Source organism: Arachis ipaensis, chromosome B10, assembly GCF_059453495.1.
Source record: "Arachis ipaensis isolate K30076 ecotype BB chromosome B10, ASM5945349v1, whole genome shotgun sequence".
Lineage (NCBI taxonomy): Eukaryota > Viridiplantae > Streptophyta > Magnoliopsida > Fabales > Fabaceae > Arachis > Arachis ipaensis.
Window position 1 is genome coordinate 14,673,041 of NC_142435.1, and position 18,320 is coordinate 14,691,360.

General features: G+C 29.5%; 2 protein-coding genes across 3 annotated transcripts; both read right to left on the minus strand.

Annotated features, from left to right (window-relative positions):
• Positions 1-19: 19 nt before the first annotated feature.
• Positions 20-5,463, minus strand: POLA2 (DNA polymerase alpha 2). Of its 2 annotated transcripts, XM_016324307.3 has the most exons (17): positions 5,256-5,418; positions 5,045-5,120; positions 4,601-4,732; positions 3,798-4,155; positions 3,627-3,722; positions 3,327-3,406; positions 3,028-3,103; positions 2,756-2,932; positions 2,315-2,419; positions 2,123-2,218; positions 1,945-2,037; positions 1,793-1,831; positions 1,636-1,677; positions 1,221-1,351; positions 1,017-1,143; positions 713-893; positions 20-309 (listed from the first exon to the last, which is right to left on the minus strand). In XM_016324307.3, exons 1-16 carry the CDS (start codon positions 5,329-5,331, stop codon positions 741-743), a joined length of 1,857 nt encoding a protein of 618 aa, XP_016179793.1. In that variant the 5' UTR covers positions 5,332-5,418; the 3' UTR covers positions 20-309; positions 713-740. The 2 variants fall into 2 exon arrangements, with proteins under 2 accessions (XP_016179793.1, XP_016179792.1); XM_016324306.3 differs by having other exon boundaries at positions 20-893; positions 5,256-5,463.
• A 1,967-nt stretch (positions 5,464-7,430) lies between these two features.
• Positions 7,431-15,428, minus strand: LOC107622430 (lysine histidine transporter 2). The gene is made up of 8 exons (XM_088506450.1): positions 15,128-15,428; positions 10,301-10,594; positions 9,330-9,716; positions 8,865-9,258; positions 8,678-8,783; positions 8,492-8,583; positions 7,995-8,063; positions 7,431-7,893 (listed from the first exon to the last, which is right to left on the minus strand). Exons 2-8 carry the CDS (start codon positions 10,513-10,515, stop codon positions 7,795-7,797), a joined length of 1,362 nt encoding a protein of 453 aa, XP_088362576.1. The 5' UTR covers positions 10,516-10,594; positions 15,128-15,428; the 3' UTR covers positions 7,431-7,794.
• Between the last annotated feature and the right edge of the window lie 2,892 nt (positions 15,429-18,320).

Sequence of the window (18,320 nt, forward strand, 5' to 3'; positions counted from 1 at the left end):
AACTGCACAAGTGCTCCTGTGAAGCTTAAAGGCACATACATTACTATGTCATTTCCTGATTTCCAAGAGTATACTTACAGAGGAAGGCACGTAGTATAATAAAATTGTTTTATATAAAACAATGAATACCAATAACGTCACGAATTCCGAGTTACTTTCAATATAATATAACAATGCACAGCAAAATTATGTACAACTCATGATACATAAAGGAACACTTCCCCGTGATGAAGCGAGTCACCATTTGAATCAATTCAAATTCTGACTGAGCCAAAAATAAGATTGCTTCTACTAGTGGATACAGGATACCTGTAGAAAATTAAACTAGTGTATATTGTTAATCATAACAGCAATGCTACACATTAACAATGTTTCAGAGTGGATTCTAATTTTTACTCAAGAAACATGAGGGCCTGTGTGAGTTGAGAGAACGGGAAGAAGAGGCTGGCTGAGGATGAGAATTACAGATCCAAAGTAATCTCCCCATCCTTTTTTTAAAATCACTTTTACACTCTTTCATGGGCTAAACATGCATGAGACTCAGATTACATATTCTGCATTCTAACTTTTCTAAATATTTAAGTCCTAGCCAAAAAATAAAAACAATATCTATAAATTTCACATGTTACTCCAAAACACAGGCTAAGATGCATCACTGAAAGCAATTTTCCAGAGCATGAACGACAGTTCAAGGGCTGTTACGAATGCGCACCTCCTGACTACAGATGCTCCGAAACTATTCATATGCCAATAACTGATGCATTAATTTTGTCGGAACCACCACGATAATCAAGCTCTACAAAAGTACCCCCTCCTTCTCCCTTTGTTAGTCTTCCTGGATTCACAGCAATGCATTTCTTGCAGTTTGTCTCTTCACTTCCCACATTAAGCACCTATGCAGTAATGAATAAAGTCTATTTCATCAGAAATTAGTATCCACCACCTAATTCTCAAAAATTCAATCACCGTCAAGGATTGAGAAAAAGTAACAAGCACAAGGTAAAAAACATGTGTACCTTGACAAAGTACTTGATATCCGAAGGCAAGATAAGAAGATCTGGAACCAACGGGAGTTGAAGGGCTTCTGGTGCAAGAGAAAAATCCAAAGGAACACCTTCTGCCGGCGGATAAAGTGGATAAAAGCTAATCCAAAAATCAAAGGGTGTCAACTGTTTGTGATGATTTCTGAAAGCAAAAAATCACAGGAGATCAGACCTCACCTTTGCTGGCTAAGAATATGATTTGCAAGCCTACTCAAGCGATCAGTAGGTTGTCCATCTGGCGCAGTTCGTGATATCTCTTCCCCACTGATCTGCTTGAGAATATCTACACTGCAGCAACCAACTTTGACCTGAAAAGCAATAACAAATGGTAACTCTTACATGCTCCTCTCTAGACACAGCAATTAACTAAACCTTGTACATTTTTTCTTCCACTATTTGGCCAAGAGAATCAGTAAGTGGATAATAAAACCTAAAAGAAATTTAGTAAAGCATACTATGTGGTACAGCAGATGTATTTGCAAAATATGCATCTTGTGTCGGTCAATTTTTATTTTTAAAGCCCAGAGGTATAACATGGGAAGTAGAACACAATAAATTACCAAGTCATAAAATGAGATCACCAATGCAATACCTCGTTTGCCTCAAAGATTCCAGGATTAGTGAGACTGATTATCTGTATAATAGAATAGAATAATTACGTAAGCATCAATGTTAATAGTGAATGATATTTTTGTAAGTACATGCAACAGTTCCAAGATTATTTTGTCAAATGCTTCGAGATAATTTACCTGAGATTTGAGATCAGGAAGATTGATATCCAGTTCAGGCTGCATAAAGAAATAGTCGATCTCAATATTTAGATTTGGGATTGAAGGAAACAAATATACTAGCATCGTGAACAAAAATCACCATATCTTAGTTGATTAAATTCTATCTGTACCTGAGGGAAAACAAAATCATGGTTCGCATCTCGTATAGATGGTACAAGAAGAACACGTGCAGCAGCACCCATACATTCTACATAATCTTGTAACTGGATACCAAAAGTGATACAAAGGGGTTAGAAAAGAACTAAATAAAAATTCCCAAAAACAATGTCTACTGTTAAGAATTATTACCTTGCTCAGGATGTCGTTATGAAATATTTCATCAAAGGTTCTGTCAACGGTTCCTTTCTTAATGTTGGAGTGTTCAGAATCAACAAATGGTCCCAACTGAGATAGTCCAGTATGCAGGATCGAATAATCAAGGTTTGCATATTATCTAGGACCTAAACTAAAAAGATGCAGATTATGCATAGGTGGTATTACCAATACGAGTAACTGTGGCTGTCTTCGCTTTGCATATGCTAACAATTCTACAAGGGGCTCAAAAAATAAATTGTCTGTTGTTGTAAAAGGGCCTGCTGCAATAATCTGTTAAGCACCAAGAGCATGTGTATAATACAAATTATTAAGAGAAATATTCTTCATATTATCACAAAATTATTTTTAAAAAGAACATGAGATATTTTAAAATCTATAATATGCGTCAAAATGCAAGTAAATAAACAGCTACAAGGTTTTGCTTCACATGACTGCCTTATAACCATACTTTGGCTGGCTAATTAAGATGTTAGTAATTTGTCATTGTTAAAAAATAAACTATAGTAAAAATCTGTAAAATTTTACCAAAATACCAAAAATGGAACCTAGTGCATAATATAATTTTATAACAGAGCTCAATGACTAAGAAACAAGTAGAGTAAATACCATGGACAACTCTGTCTTTTTAGAAGTAATATCAATTGGTTGACTTTTATCAATAGCTAGCTTCTTTGCTGGATTCAAATCCTTATCATCAGCAACAGAGGTAGGTGGTATAGAATCTACCAATTTAGATGCAACTAAGCAATGCCCACTAGGATTATGCCCTTCAATACCAACAACCTATCAAAAGATGAGATCCTTGTTTCATAACCCATAATTCCAGCACAATTTTTTACTTTCAAAGCCTGAATTTAACCTGCCATGCCATTACTCACCTGCCCAGGGAAAATTGAAAAATGGCTTAAGCGTTGCAAGTCCAGACGAACACATTCTCCTCCAGAATGTTCAACACTGTCAACATATCAGAAAATAGACCATATATGATGGTAGATAAGTTTGTAGAGCTAAATGGTAGTGAACATAAACTCTTGGTCAAGCTGAATTGATCAGTTGACTGACTTTTGTTTCTCCATTTCGTTCATTAACAGATCCAACACCTAGTATTTAGATATATCAAGGTTACAATATACTTGTATAAATACTATCTATATGGTGATATATAGTGCCAATTTACCTGCCCTGCAGCATGACAGACTTGTCATTTAGACGGCCTTCTGCATCACAGCAAACCATACCGACAGCAAAAATGCTTCTCTGATAAAGTATATTAGTTTAAACTATCAGACCCATGCAAGGAGGATTTAATGTAGATACAGAGGTTTAAACAAGATAGCAAATAATCTCATTAGCCAACAGACAATCATACAATTAAGTAACAGCTTCCGAATGATTGTAAAGGCCTACTACAAAGAACATTTTGTCTTGAAATATTCTGCAAATGCATCAGTAAAATAGTTAGATGCATTAAATATACCTGTGAAGCAATTGTAGGGTCTGTTGGTTCTCCATAAATCCCAGAAGCAACAAGGGCCCTTGTATGTTTGCGAATTCGATTTTCTATTACATTCATCTAAACAACCAAAATCAGAGTTCAATAAACCAATGAACAAGGCCAAATATCTAAGAGATAGACCATATATCATACCCTATCCTCTGTCCTATCATGCATGAATCTGCAACCACGTTTAGGCCCTGATCCATGAACCACCAATGAACACCTTTTACAAGGCATAACTTTCCTAATAACATCATCCTCATCGATCTCATGATTCGGCACTTGTATTTCATTCTCTATATCAGGCACTGTGTTGATGCTAAATTTCACAGCAAACCTATCAGTTCGCTTTGAAAAGGGTGTCACCAGCTCAGTTGGTTTTCCAGAAGATAAAATATTCCCATGTGTTAGAGACATTGCTTCGTGTGCAGGTGAACGAAGATGTTCATCATTATTTGTTGGAGTCCCAGGAGTACTAAACTTAGCATCATCATCATTATTTAAGACCCTACAAAGAAGGATTGTTATGAAAATATCTGTAGCTTAGCGGAAATTCTGAAATACAATTCAAACAGTTTTGTCCACTTTATAACTTATTAGGCTATTACACAACCCAACAGGAGATAACGATAAATAAAAACAAACAAGAATCAGTGTAAGCGATAGACAAGAGCAAACACAATTCTAATGAATACATAAAGGGAAGGGACCTGACCAATAACAGAAGTTGTAAGAATGCAGCAGCCACAATACTTGCACTTAAATTTTAAACTATGCAGAAGGTTGGGTCTAAATAAAACAATAAGCTCTTACCCCCCTTAAATAAATAAAGCTGAAATCCCACCCTCCCCTCACCCCGCATAAATTTTACGGTTAAAGCAAGTCAATCATTAAGCAAAACACATAAGAAAACCACACACGAATTTATTGTAAATTTAGTAAGATGTACTTACATTTCTACATCTCTGATAGAGTAACTATGCAAATTAGATTCCTCCTTTATAACTTCTTCTTTCTTGTTAGTCTGCAGGTGCATCAAAAAGCCATCCATTTCAGCATTTTGCACTGTTGGCTCATTCAGTTGTCTGTCGGATTGAGAGAGATAGAGAGAAAGAGAAGAATTAAGCCATAAAGTAGAATTACCACAATTTTCATTTCAGATATTTTATAAAACAATGCACTGTTTTTTTCTGTGGAACCATTAGCAACGCAGCAGAGTGTATCCTTCATAAACTCAGAAATTCAAAAAAGTGCAGAGAATAATTCAAAAATTGAAACAAGTTTTGACAATTAAACTTAAAAATATATATATATTGAAAGTTCATTCTAAAATTAATCTAATTACCAAACACACAGCTTTAGCTTCAAATATAACAGTAGAGAGAGAGCGCAAAAACCTGTTGAGGTAATAAACCTCCCAGTTTGAGACGAGATCTGCAGGGCTGAGGCTGTAGTTGATGCAGAAAGTCATACCTGCAAGCATATGCTACATACATTAGCACATTCAACGCTTTTTCTTTCTTCTTCTTCTTCTTCGTTTTTTTTTTCTCTACTCTTCAATAATCGAGAGAAAGGAATTGGAACAAACGAGAAAGAAGAACTACTTACACTTGTTCAGTATTTCTTCTTCTTCCTCAAGGTTGAACCCGGCTTTTCTGAATTCTGACTTGATTTCCTCTTCCATGGCTTCTCTCCCTCTCTCTAGAGTCTAGGGTTTGGTTTCTTTCTCTGATTTGACGAAGTGCGAAACAAATTGGCGGGAAATTTGCCAGTTGAGTTTATATATAATATCCGAACACTGAAAATTTTCCTCTTTTGGACATGGAACACTGAAGATTGAAGACTTAAGCCGAGAGATGTAATGGGCTTGGGTTATTGTTGGCAACTTCACTTAATTTTTTGAAATTAATCAAGTCCAATTTTTGGGCACAAACTTGCTTCATCCTTTTTGTTGGTCTAATCTGACGAGTGACGAGAAGCCTTACTTATCTAACAAAAATAAATTCAGGACCAAATGTTGTTTTCATTAGTGATAAATTGCTAATTTGCTATGTTGGGTTGGTCTAGTGGTTAGCTCATTAGTCCGCTTAAGCAAGTGTCGGGAGTTCGAATCCCGCCTTGTGCATGCAGCAACCCATTGGCCAGCGGCAAACCCTTAAATGGAGCTCAGTACCGCGGCGGATTAGTCCTTGGCTTGCCGAACTGGGGGATACCGTGAAAAACCAAAAAAAAAAATTGCTAATTTGCTATGCTTTTTTCCGTATATTTTAAAATTGCTAATTGTTGATACTCTGATTCAATAGATAAAGTCAGGTTCAATAAGGATAAGAGGTTTGTGCCAATGAGTTATAACTCAGATGGCATAATCTTTCCATACTCATCTAAGAAGTCGTAAATTTCAGTTTCTGATCTTTAGTTAAAAAAAAAAAGATAAGAGGTTCATTTTAAAAAAAGAGATCTATTCTCGTACCATCTTTATCTCATCTAAAAAATAGATCTCAACAGACTTTTAAGATAAAGGAAACATTATCTATCAATAAAGTTAAAACTATTCAAATAATTTATGTTCAAACCTATTAAAATATGTCTAAAATCTTTGCTAACTTATATTAATATTTTTATATGTGTTATTTTTACTGCTTATTATTTTTTATATGCTAAAGAAGGTTAGGGGTGAAAGAAAAGTGAGTGAAAAAATATACGTTTTCTTCCATTTCGTATATATTACACTAGAGTTGGAGGCTTCATGTCGTGGGTGACGTAACTCATGTGGCCATTTCGCATATGTCAGAAGTAACATGGATCCTCAACTTGCAACTCCTCCAAACTTTGACTTGGTCCAGACCTGCATCTTCTTCAATAATTTTATCTATGCACATTTTAAGAATTAATAATTTTAAAATTATCTGAATTCTATCAAGATCTCGAAATTTTTTTTAACAAAATCGGTATCTCAAAATCTGGTTTAGAGAACTTTGAACAAAGCCTTCCAGATGTTAACGCTAATATACTTCGCTGCATACAAGTCCATAAACTTGACAAGCATTTAAGTTTTTGTTTCAGATCTTAAAAAGAAGTAAAGAATGGTTTAACTCCCTTCTCGTCTGCTTTTACCGATTTTACAATCGATCTAACATAATTTTTTTTTTATATAAAACAGTTTACACTAGTTTTTAAAATTAAAATTAGTTTTATTTTTTTAAATTGATTTAAACCTTTTTTTAATTATAAACTGCGGAAATAACGCCCAAAATAACAAAGTATTTGTCAGCCAACTAACTTCCAGACTTTCTCAAATGAAAAAGTCTAAATACAATATAAGTCAACTCAAGTCATTTTTTTATAAATTAAAATAGTAGAGTTAATTTTTTTTTTAATAACAGATCTCTTATTTATCAACTAGTTAATTCTAACTAGCTATTCTCTTAATTGATTTCTTAGCAAAACCATTCTAAAAACAGCAGTTCTCAGGTCCTCCAAAAAATTAACTTATAGGCCGATTTTATGGTGAATTCTCCGTTGGAAAATCCTTTAAGCTATCTATACCACCAGGAACCCAATGATCCATCAAAAAATTAGTGTCTTATGATATAAACTTATTTAAAACCTATTTGCTAAGTGAGAAAGTAATTTGTTGCAATTTTTAAGTCATTTAAAAAAGTTTAGTTTAGTTTCAGTTTAATTTATGAAAAAATTGCACCATAAACATTTTTACTAGAGAGATTCAAACATAGGTAGTTGATTCTTTATTTAAACAAAGTACAGACTAAATTCACAAATGTTCAAGATGAATTGATTTATCACATTCTCTTTTTCTTCCAAATTTTAGAAGAAATAAATATTGGCGTACACCAATATTAATAAATTCATTAAAGCACTTGACTGTCTAATAAACTCTCTGTAATATATGTGCACTTGATTATAAGGCAAAATAAAATCCTACTAAATTAAAGCTAGACCTTAAATTCATAAAGACATCTTTTATATATATATATATATATTTATATATATATTTCATAAAAATTTATTGATCATATGAAGAATTCATCTTTGCACAGTGCCTCAAAAGTGCTTAATTCCTTTTCTTTTTTGCATTCTCCCATCAACCAACTTTGAACCCAATAACAGAATAATCATTCCTTAAAGCTCATGAGAAAAATTTGTAATCCTTGGCTGACATAATGATATTCCTCAATGCACCAATAGGAGATAGTGTCATTATCAATATTCCAATAATAATACATATCTGAAATTCAAGGATGAAGGAACAAAATTAGTTAGTATCCTCACGAATAATTTTTCAAATTGAAGATAAACTTATTAATAGTTAAATACAAATAAATTTACCCAATTAATCGTCCAAGACAAGCCATATTTTTTAGGTTTCTTGAGCTTAAGCCATATGATGCATGGTAGCTGCAAGTAGCCATAAAATTAAATAAGACCAATAATAAGTTAATAGCTAAACATGTATATGCATAGTGGGTTGGATAAAATATAAATATTTATTATTATTTATTCATTTTTTTCACATTCTCCATCAGTGTCTTTATAGATTAGATTTTTAAGAAATGAAGAAAAAATTTTTATTTTTTTTAAATTCTTTTTTTTATCTCTCTCCAAAATTATATTTCACAAATACTTTTAAAATACAACCATATTACATATATACAAAAAAAATTAGTTATCCGTACAAAATATATATTAAAAGAATAAATACAAATTAAAAATAAATTAAATAATACATGTATTTAATAAATAGAAATAATTTGTTGACTGGTTTTTTTATATGCATTTAATATTTCTATTTAAAATATCAAATAATAATAACATATCGTACTTACATAATAAGAGGTGGGAGCAAATGCGAATCCACCAAGAAATCCAAGAAGAGACCCAAAAAATGGGACACAAATTCCTATGAACATTGTAATTGCTGCACAATATATATAGAATTAGAAAAGTTGGAGTTTTGTTGGTAGAAGGCAATAGAAGCCATTCCAAATCAAAGTGATAAATGAAGAACATACCAACATATAGAAAGCGAGTTGTGAATCGCAGGGTAGTAGAAGGTGAGAAATTCAAGCGTGTAACCAAGAAGGTTTCAATCATATCAAACACTGGCATTGCAAATACCTGTTTTACAAAAATTAGTTATAAAAATGAAGTAATAAAAGGAGTAAAGTGTGACCCTGAAAGTTGAAAGTGAAAAGCGACCTGGTAGCCTCCAACAACATGGATGACAACAAACAAGTTAGCAATGCCAATAAGCCAAGCAGGGCGTTGGAGTGTGATGAGGATGTTATCATCCACAGAATTTCCAAACATGTAGTACCCAATAAAGGCAACAGGGAAGTAGCATAATGCAACTCCAATGTATGCCAAAACACACCCTCTCCACATTGGTATCTTAGAAGGTTTCTCCGCAGTTGAAGGCATTGTAGCTTGGATTTCAAGAACCACATTGTGGCCTGCGTATGCAAATGCCACATCTCCCAATGCAGAGAAGAAATTGAACACACCATCGCTCGTGCTATTCATTTTTACAGTATAGTCTATGTCCTTTGAAATCCCTTTCTTGATAGACGCAGCCCAAGCGATTGTTGAGTAACTGCTCCAAAAACAACATTAAGTGAAATTCTCATAACATATTTTATATGTTGTGGCGAAATTCATGCTTACCTGAGAGACATGACGGCTGCACCAGCAGAGATAGCGGAAATAGAGTTAAAGTTAGGAATTTGTGCAAGCACAAAGTTTACAGAAGCAAACACCATGATCCAATAAGTGGTTCTGATTTGTTTACAATCAGGACAAAAGGTTTCATGAACTTTTTTCAAAGATTTGCCTCCAGTGACCATGTATACAATGCATGTACCAACTTCAACAAGCAGTTGTTGAGGAACCACAATCCACAGACCAAGCTTTTCTCCGAAAGCTTCTTGTCCCAACTGATGATACCTGTCGTTTCTCTTTCCCCCAGGTACCATTTCGTGCATCTCAACCATTTGCCATAGCGTGTATAGTGTGATTATCCATGACAGGATCATCACTGTAACACCAGCACCCCTGTTTTTTTTTTATATTAAAAATTCATTTCAAATAAATAACATAACAACAACATTATAGATATATATAATAATTGGCGAAAACTTTTTAGTATTCAAATAAATTAAACAAAGCCATTTTACAATATTCTTATCTTTATCTTCTTCAATTCAATGCATATGAATCGTCATGTTGGAATATCCAGAAGCCAGAGTGACTTTAAAACAATGGATTAAGTTAAGATATTTTAATATAAAATAATAAAATTTGACCAAAAATCTAAAAACTTGTTTGTTTACGTTTTTATCTTTTATTCTCGCTTTATTTTTAGTGTTTTTTGTTTTCATGATTTTAGGAGAGAAAAAAAAAAGAAAAAATAACAAAAAATTAATTTTTTATTTTTTTATAATTCTAAAAAAAAATATTAAAAAATAAAAAATCTAAATAAACAATCATCTACAAGTCATCCATATTATGTCAACCACAGTAATTAATCCATTTTAGTGATAAGAAAACATATCATATATATATAATAATAAATTGTGAAGAAAAGTAGCATAATTAGAGCTTGAAGAAGAAACACAACTACTGTATATATTACGTACCATCCCATATGTGACATGGCATAAGGAAGGCTGAGAATTCCAGCACCAACCATGGCCGTGAGGTTGTGAAAAGCAGAATACCACCATTTCGCATTTCTTGAAGCAGTTATGGGAAGCCAATCATCAAGGTTCTTTTGCTTTGAACCTGTTGTTGTTGTTGTTGTTATAGCTGCAGATGCCAAACCGCCACCACTTATTTCCTTCTCAGAACCCATCTATCTCTTTTTCTTTTGGTTCTTTTTAGCAATTAGAAATCAAGCCTTAGTTTCTTCTGCTTTAGATTTCCCTCTCCAGCTTCAAACAAGAAAATGTGACCAAACAAATTATAAAGAGAGCATATGCAGTTTGTAGAATAAATATTTAAATTAGTCAATATTCGAATTTTAGTTTTTAGATTGAATAAATTGATTTTTTTTAATAATTTTTATTTTATACAAATCCTCAAATTTTTAATTGTACGTTAAGAATAAATCGCTAATAAATTTTATTATAAATTAATTAAAACTATCAAGAAATCAATATCTCTAAAGGAGTATTTTTAATGAATATTGAGATAATAATTTGTTTGAGAATAAATTATTCAATTTTAAATTTTTTGAGGATCAAGTCACCAAAAAATTTTTGAGGATCAATGTAAGTATCTACTCTAGACATTGAATTGAATAATTATTTCTATCACAGAGAACGGTTGAAATAAATTAATTACAAATTAGCTATAATTAGGGAACTCAATTAAATTAGTCCTTTCTTTTATTACTTCTTATAGAACGTTTTGGATAGGAATGGATTGAGGTACTTTTAGTGGCGGGAAATTAGCTATAATTACTGTTGCATTTTTTGGATAAAAAATTAAATAAATAAATAGGAAGTTGTAGTTGAAAAGTCGCATTTGAGAACCACAAAAGTAAACACTAGTTTGTCAAAGTCTTCTATTTTTGTACCTTTGCTCCATAAATAGTTTTTAATAATTGGGGAGGGATGGTGAATCCTATTCCTATTTCCTATGTATTTTAATTTCTAGGAGTCAGCGAGAGTGACGTTAACCACACATAATAACTTAATAAGTAAACATATTAAGGAAATATGCTCATATGAAAATGAAAGAATTTGAAAATAAATATCGTTTGTCACCTTGTCAAGACAAGTCTGTGTTGACTAATAATTTAAAAAAAAAATGAAGAATATGGAAAAGTATAACTCATGTTTGGATTATTTAAGAGGTAGCTAGTATATAGGTTCATCTACTTCGTATTACAAAGTTGATTTTATGAAAATTCAATTAGAAAAAAACTTTTAATCTAAAATGGATTTTGCTATTTTGTCTAAGTTAATAAGAAACAATTCAACATCATTTTGAATGTATAATTACTAAAATTGACAATTTTAACACTATGTTATAAGCTATATTAGTTTTACTATAAACAAATTACATAAATTAAACTTTCAAGTGTGTTATATAAATATTATATTTTAAGAGGTTATAAATGATTATTTATCCTATTATGAAATTTTAAAAACAAAAAAACATCGAAAATATTAAAAACGAAGTTAAATGTGATATATCATCCTATAATCTCCTCTGTTACACGTTTTGTTTTGGTCTTTTTGAGATTGTATGATTATTGATCACGAATTTAGATCTTCTAAAATTTAAATTTTATTTTAAAGAGTAAAGTGTGATCTTCTACCCTTGAATAGTTTCTCTTTCATATTTATTCTTGGTCCCACCTATGAAATCAATGGTAAGAGATCACACTTTACTCTCTAAAATAAAACTCAAATTTTAGAGAATCAAAATCCATCACATATGAAAAACAAAAATCAGAGAATCATAGTGTGAAGTCTCCAACCGAAAAACCCAACAAAGACGCAGCATTTTCTTGCTTGAGTTTCACATGCATGGGTTTGAAAATGGAAACCCGTTTAAATTGAATAAGAAAAATATTAGAGGACATCAAAATTTATTGTTTTTAATTATTTAATTAATAAATTAATTATTAATATTTAAAAATATATTATTAAATTATTAAATTAAAAAATATTAAAAAATTGAATGAATAATTAAATGATAATAAAAAATAATAAATTTTAATATTTTTTAATATTTTTTATTGAATAATAAGAAAGGATTAAAAAAATCCAATGATAATTTGCTAATTACAGCCAAATTAGTGGCCATCACTGTTTTGTGGAAATTTGGGGCAATTAATGTGACATTTAGTTTTTTCTAGGGATTCATTGACTTAAAAATATTCAACGTATAAGATTTGGTTTGGTAAAAATTTTTAAAAAAGTGTTTATATTTTAAAAAAAATATATAAAATATTTTATATTGTCTGTCACTGTCAGTACATTAAAACTAAATTCTTTTAAAAAACAAAAATTCTTTATTTTATATTTGGTAAACTAAAAAGACAATGTACTTATGTTTTCAGATTTTAAAGAATAATAAGGATATTTTTTAAGGCACTTAGACATAATTTGGTAAGTCAAAAAGCTCATTTGTAATTTTAAACAAATAGATATGTTTTTAAAAGTATCTAAGGTGACGCTTTTTAAAGATAACTTATAATTATCAATATTAAAAAATCTAATTAATTACATACATTAACTAATATCCAAATTTAATTCTTATATTAATATCTATTAAAGTATTTTTAAATTTAAAATGCCATTTTACCAAACGCAATTGTTATTACTGATACTTATTGAAAGTTATTTTTAATTTAATTTATCAAGCATAGACATTATAATTTTTAAAAAGTTATATTTTAAAATTAATTTTTATAAACTATTTTTGAAAATTAAAAACTTTACTAAACTAAGCTTTAGGCTTAATTTGGTAAAATTTTTACTTTTTAAAAGGTGTAATATTTGTGTTTGGTAAATTAAATTAAAAATAGCTTTTAATAAGCAAAACAATAAATATTTTTGGTAAAATAATTTTTAAAATTTAAAAATACTATAATAGATATTAATATAAGAATTAAATTTAGATATTAATTAATGTAATAGGTTATATTAGACTTTTTAATTTTGATAAGTACAAGAACTTTGAAAAGTTTTTTTAGGTGTTTTCAAAAACACCCCTAACTTTTAAAAACTACAAGCACAAGCATATAAACTTTTTGATTTATCAAACACAAAATACATAATTGTGGTTTTGAGGGAATTGATCCTCTTAATTTTTTTTAACAATTGAGCGAGTAAAGTGTGATCTTCCATCATTAATTTTATAAGCGGGACCAAAAAAAATATGAAAACAATAAAAGATTAGAGATCACACTTTACTCTCTCAATCTTTTTTAACAATTAAAAGGATCTATTTATTGATTTTAAGAAACAAAAACACCTCTTTAAAAAGTTTTAGTAGAGTTTTTCAAACATAACCTATAATCCTATACTTATTGAAATTAAAAACTCTAATATAACATCATGTATTAATTCATTTCCAAATTTAATTCTTATATTTATATCTATTATAATATTTTTAAATTTTAAAAATTATTTTACTAAATACATGCTATAACTTTTAAAAAATAAAAGTTTTGCTAAATTAAATCTAAGTATTTTCTCAGCAATGAACATTCATTCTATTTTTATCACTAGATGATTATAATACCCCCATACCAAAAACACAAAAATGTTTAAAAGAAATTGTATTCACTCCGTATTTTAAAGTAATATAATGAAAACAAAAAACAGATAAATTTTAAAAAAGTAATCAATTAAAAATACTATATATATTAAAAAATAATAATTAAATTATTCACCATGTATTTATGTATAAATAAATATATATTATTTAATTCATGTTCTTTAAAATAATTCACACCCTAAACTTAGACTTAGTTTAATAAAGTATTTACTTTTTAAAAATAGCTTATAAAAATTAATTTTTAAAAAATAGTTTTTTAGAAGTTATAGTATTTATATTTGGTAAATCAAATTAAAAATAATTTTCAATAAATACAAGTAATAACAAATATGTTTGATAAAATAACTTTTAAAATTTAAAAATATATTAATAGATATTAATATAAGAATTAAATTTGGATATTAATTAATATATAAAATTATATTAGACTTTTTAATTTTAATAAACACAAGTCAAAAACTGCATTTTAGATGCTTTTAAAAATATCCCTATTTTTTAAAAACCACAAATATAAATACATACATGATCTTTTTATTTACCAAACGTAAAATTAAGAGTTTGTGCTTTTAAAAATTTGTGCAAAAATATCTCTTCAAAAAATTTTAGACCAAACTTTAAACATATTCTTAAATATACGAGATTTGAAAAAATAAAGTAAATTAAATAGACAATAATACCCTTAGTCAAATATACTTCTCAATAATTTTTCATGAAAAAGATGCAAAGAATCCGATTGATCTTTGTCCTATATATTTCTTTATCTCAGAGACTCTTTTATGAAAAAAATACATCGTGTTTTTGATATGTTGAAGAAATAAAAAATGCTCAAACAGATCTTATTATCATGCTGGCACAAAATTTATCAGCAAAACGGAAGGACTTCATATGCAAATTCAGTTGGCTCTCATCAAATTCAATAATTTCAGACATATAAATCAAGATCACCAAAAACCAGATAACTAGCTTTTGACTTTTTGTTGTTTCATATTTTTTCTTCCGTTTATTAATGAAGACAAAACCCACTACAATGACAATACATGTGTTAACGTTGGAAGAGGCTATGACGATAAAAGTGCAAATACGACATTTTACAAATTGTATAAATCTTATGGAACAGTTGAGACATCTTTTAAAAAATATATAAAATTCTTAATTTCAAAAATATTTACCTGAAAAATAGTTTGGAAGATTCCCAAATAAGGTAGCACGAAACTCCAAGAGCAGCAGCAGCAACACATGAGTAGTGAAGATAGATCAGAGTATAATAGTTTGTGAAATGCACTCTGAAACTGAAACACAAAAACTCAGCTTCAATTCTCGTGTCACTATTAAAGTCTTTGCCCCTGCTTTCACGGTTACACACTTTGAGGTACATGTATGTATGTTCCTTTCTCATTCAGAAAAGGAAAATCATCTTAACTCTTATTCGTTCTTAAAACGTATTTAAACGTATATATTTAATGTTTATTTGGATAACGATTTGACTATTATTGCTATATAAAAAATAAATACGCGTAATGATTTATGATAACATAGTATATAATAATTTAGCTGTTATTTTTGAAAAAAAATTCTTAAATGTAAATAGGCAAATTGGAGAAATTATTATTATTTGAGAGCGAGAGAATCAATAGTTATAAAGTAGTCAATGAATTGAATGTAGTGTATAAACAAGTGTTTGTGTTACCATGAATTCCGTGATTATGGGATCAGATCAGATCAGATCTCATTCATAAATGTGAATGGGCCTCCCACTTGTTCCGGAATTCGGACTTGGACTTTACGCTTTTTTTTTTTTTTTCATAAAACTTTTGCAATGCTGGGTGATTTGGTCATTTGCATTGTTGATAAAGTTTAGCGCGTCATGTACCGAAAAAAAAAAAGTTTAGGGCGTCAAAATTGGTAAAATTCATCGTTCCAACTTGTTTATTTTATTTTATTTTTTTTAGTAATTCGTTTATTTATTTTTTAAATGAGTGGATTTTTAGTTTTAAAATCAAATCCGTTTAAACTTGGTCTAAACAGCTAAGTCCAATTAATCTGATAAAATAACGGATTAATTTATTAATAATATTAGAAAGACAAAAAAAATTAAAATTTATTTTATTTAACGTGTATTAATTATTGTTAGAATTAATAAATATTAAATAAAATAAATTTATACTATTTTTAGCATTTATAGAAAAAAGAAGCAAGATTCAAGAAATAAATCACTACATGAAAGATTTTTTTTAATATTTGTCTCATCTTAAATTGATAATTATTGTGCAAGGTTAATATGTAATTTTATTTTTCTTGAACATTTTTTTTATTACATCTTCTGTCTTCATCATATCTTCGTAAACATATCCTAATAATAGCTTATCATCAATATTTACAATTCTCAACAATTTAATCAACGAACTTACATCTTTGTATACAGTAAAATAATTATTCTAATTTTTTTTGTTCAGAATAATTACACTAATAGCTCTATCATTAACATTTCTTAATTTATAATCAATAAAGTGTGCATCCACAACCAATGTTAGCAAATTCGATTTGCTTTTTTACATCCTAAGGAACCTTATGACACTTTTTAATGTCTCTTCCTATTTTTGTCAAATATTTTTTTATTCTGTTAATTCTGCCTCCTCTAAAAGTACTCAAATAAAATAAGCATTGGTAATATGACTTTTCGTTCACTACTTATAAAGTAACATATCTCCAAACTCTATCTATTTTCCTCCGAATATTAAAAGTTTGTGATTGACTATTATTGGAATCAGAAAGATGAGAAATATCGTTGAAACCAAGAGGATCAAAAATCAAATTATTTTCTGCAAATGCATTATTATCCCTTAGTGCATCTTGATTGATACTAATATCCATAACTAAGAAAAAATAAAAATTATCGATACTAATATCCATAACTATGAAAAAAATTACAAATAAGACATCATTTAATAAAATTGATTGGTACTATCATCTTTCTAATAACAAAGTTTAGTTATCAACAACCCAATAACAAGAATAATGAATTAAGATCAACAATGTGAACTAAGATCAGAACAACAACAATAAGATCAAGATCAAGAACTATAAACCACAACAAATATTTTTTTTTATCAAATTAACAAGTTATTAAAAGATTAAGAACAACACAACAATCTAGCAATCACAAGGTTAAGAACAACACCACAACAATAATTTATCAAAATTAACAAGTTAATAAGATCAAAAACATAAACAGAAAATCATAATAATAAGAAGAATAATTAAAGTTTTAAAATACAACAAACCAATAATAAAACAAGAACATTCACTCTAAAGTTCAGATTAGAAATCGTAAAAACCGCATCACTAAACTGGAGAATGAGGTGGGAGAGTGCAGTTTAGACGCAGTAGGTATTGCAAAGATTGCTCAATCATATTTTGTGAACCTATTCAATTCATCTAAACCTATGGATCCGACTGCTGTACTTAAGGATATGCCAATTAAAATTGATGACGGTATTAACAGAAGATTGACAAGAACAATCTTAGAAGATGAGGTAAAAAAGACTATTTTTTCTATCAATCCTTTTTCTACGGCAGGTGAGGATGGTTTTATTGTAAAATTTTTCAATTCTTCTGTGATGTGATTAAGATAGATGTTATTATAGTTGTTATTGGTTTTTTCTTGGGTGGGGGAGATGACATATGTTAAGGGCCTTTAATCACACTCATATCTGTTCTTAAAGTTTCTAATGATGAGTTTGAAAAACTCCAAATTAAATTGATGATGATCAAACATTATTAACATAATTAATTACAAAATTATTAATTGAAATTTTAATTCATATTTGCTAATTAATAATTTTGTTACTTGCAGATTTTATAATTGGGCCGAAAGAAAGAAAAATTAGCAAGCCCAATATGAAGTCTAAAGTTCAGCCTTGTGCAAAAATGTTTAAGTTGTTATGGCTGAAGCAATATTTTGTTAATTGGGCCAGAATTATGTTGAACAAGCCCAAAATAATTTCTGCCCCAAGACCATTAAGGCTTGGTCCGAAAATTTGAAGAAGAGAGAAAGCAAATCATGCATGCTTAATTCGGTTACCTCACATGCTCACTTTTGGTGGAATTCAAATGTGATTAAATAGAGTTAATGTCTGCCTTGGTAACTGGAAAGAGAAAGTTTGAAATTGATTTGATTGCTTTTATTGCTTCACACGTTACTAAGCAAGGGAAGTGGAAAACTAATTCATTTTTAATTTTATTCTTCATTCACATTGAAAGATTTCTCTCAAACTTTCGGTCACTTCACAGAGAAAATATGGAAACTAAAGCAAGCTATCAGAAAGAAGAAGAAGCTAGTAGCAAGGCCATTGTGATGATGGC

Excerpts from the sequence above, each read along its gene's own strand:
- POLA2 (XM_016324306.3), bottom strand. The coding sequence starts at position 5,331 with ATGGAAGAGGAAATCAAGTCAGAATTCAGAAAAGCCGGGTTCAACCTT. Across the intron at positions 3,723-3,797 it reads ATGATAGGACAGAGGATAGG|ATGAATGTAATAGAAAATCG; the intron begins GTATGATATATG and ends TTGGTTGTTTAG. Across the intron at positions 2,420-2,755 it reads AAAAGACAGAGTTGTCCATG|ATTATTGCAGCAGGCCCTTT; the intron begins GTATTTACTCTA and ends GGTGCTTAACAG.
- LOC107622430 (XM_088506450.1), bottom strand. The coding sequence starts at position 10,515 with ATGGGTTCTGAGAAGGAAATAAGTGGTGGCGGTTTGGCATCTGCAGCT. Across the intron at positions 8,784-8,864 it reads ATGTTGTTGGAGGCTACCAG|GTATTTGCAATGCCAGTGTT; the intron begins GTCGCTTTTCAC and ends TTTGTAAAACAG. Across the intron at positions 7,894-7,994 it reads TGTCTTGGACGATTAATTGG|ATATGTATTATTATTGGAAT; the intron begins GTAAATTTATTT and ends CTTGAATTTCAG.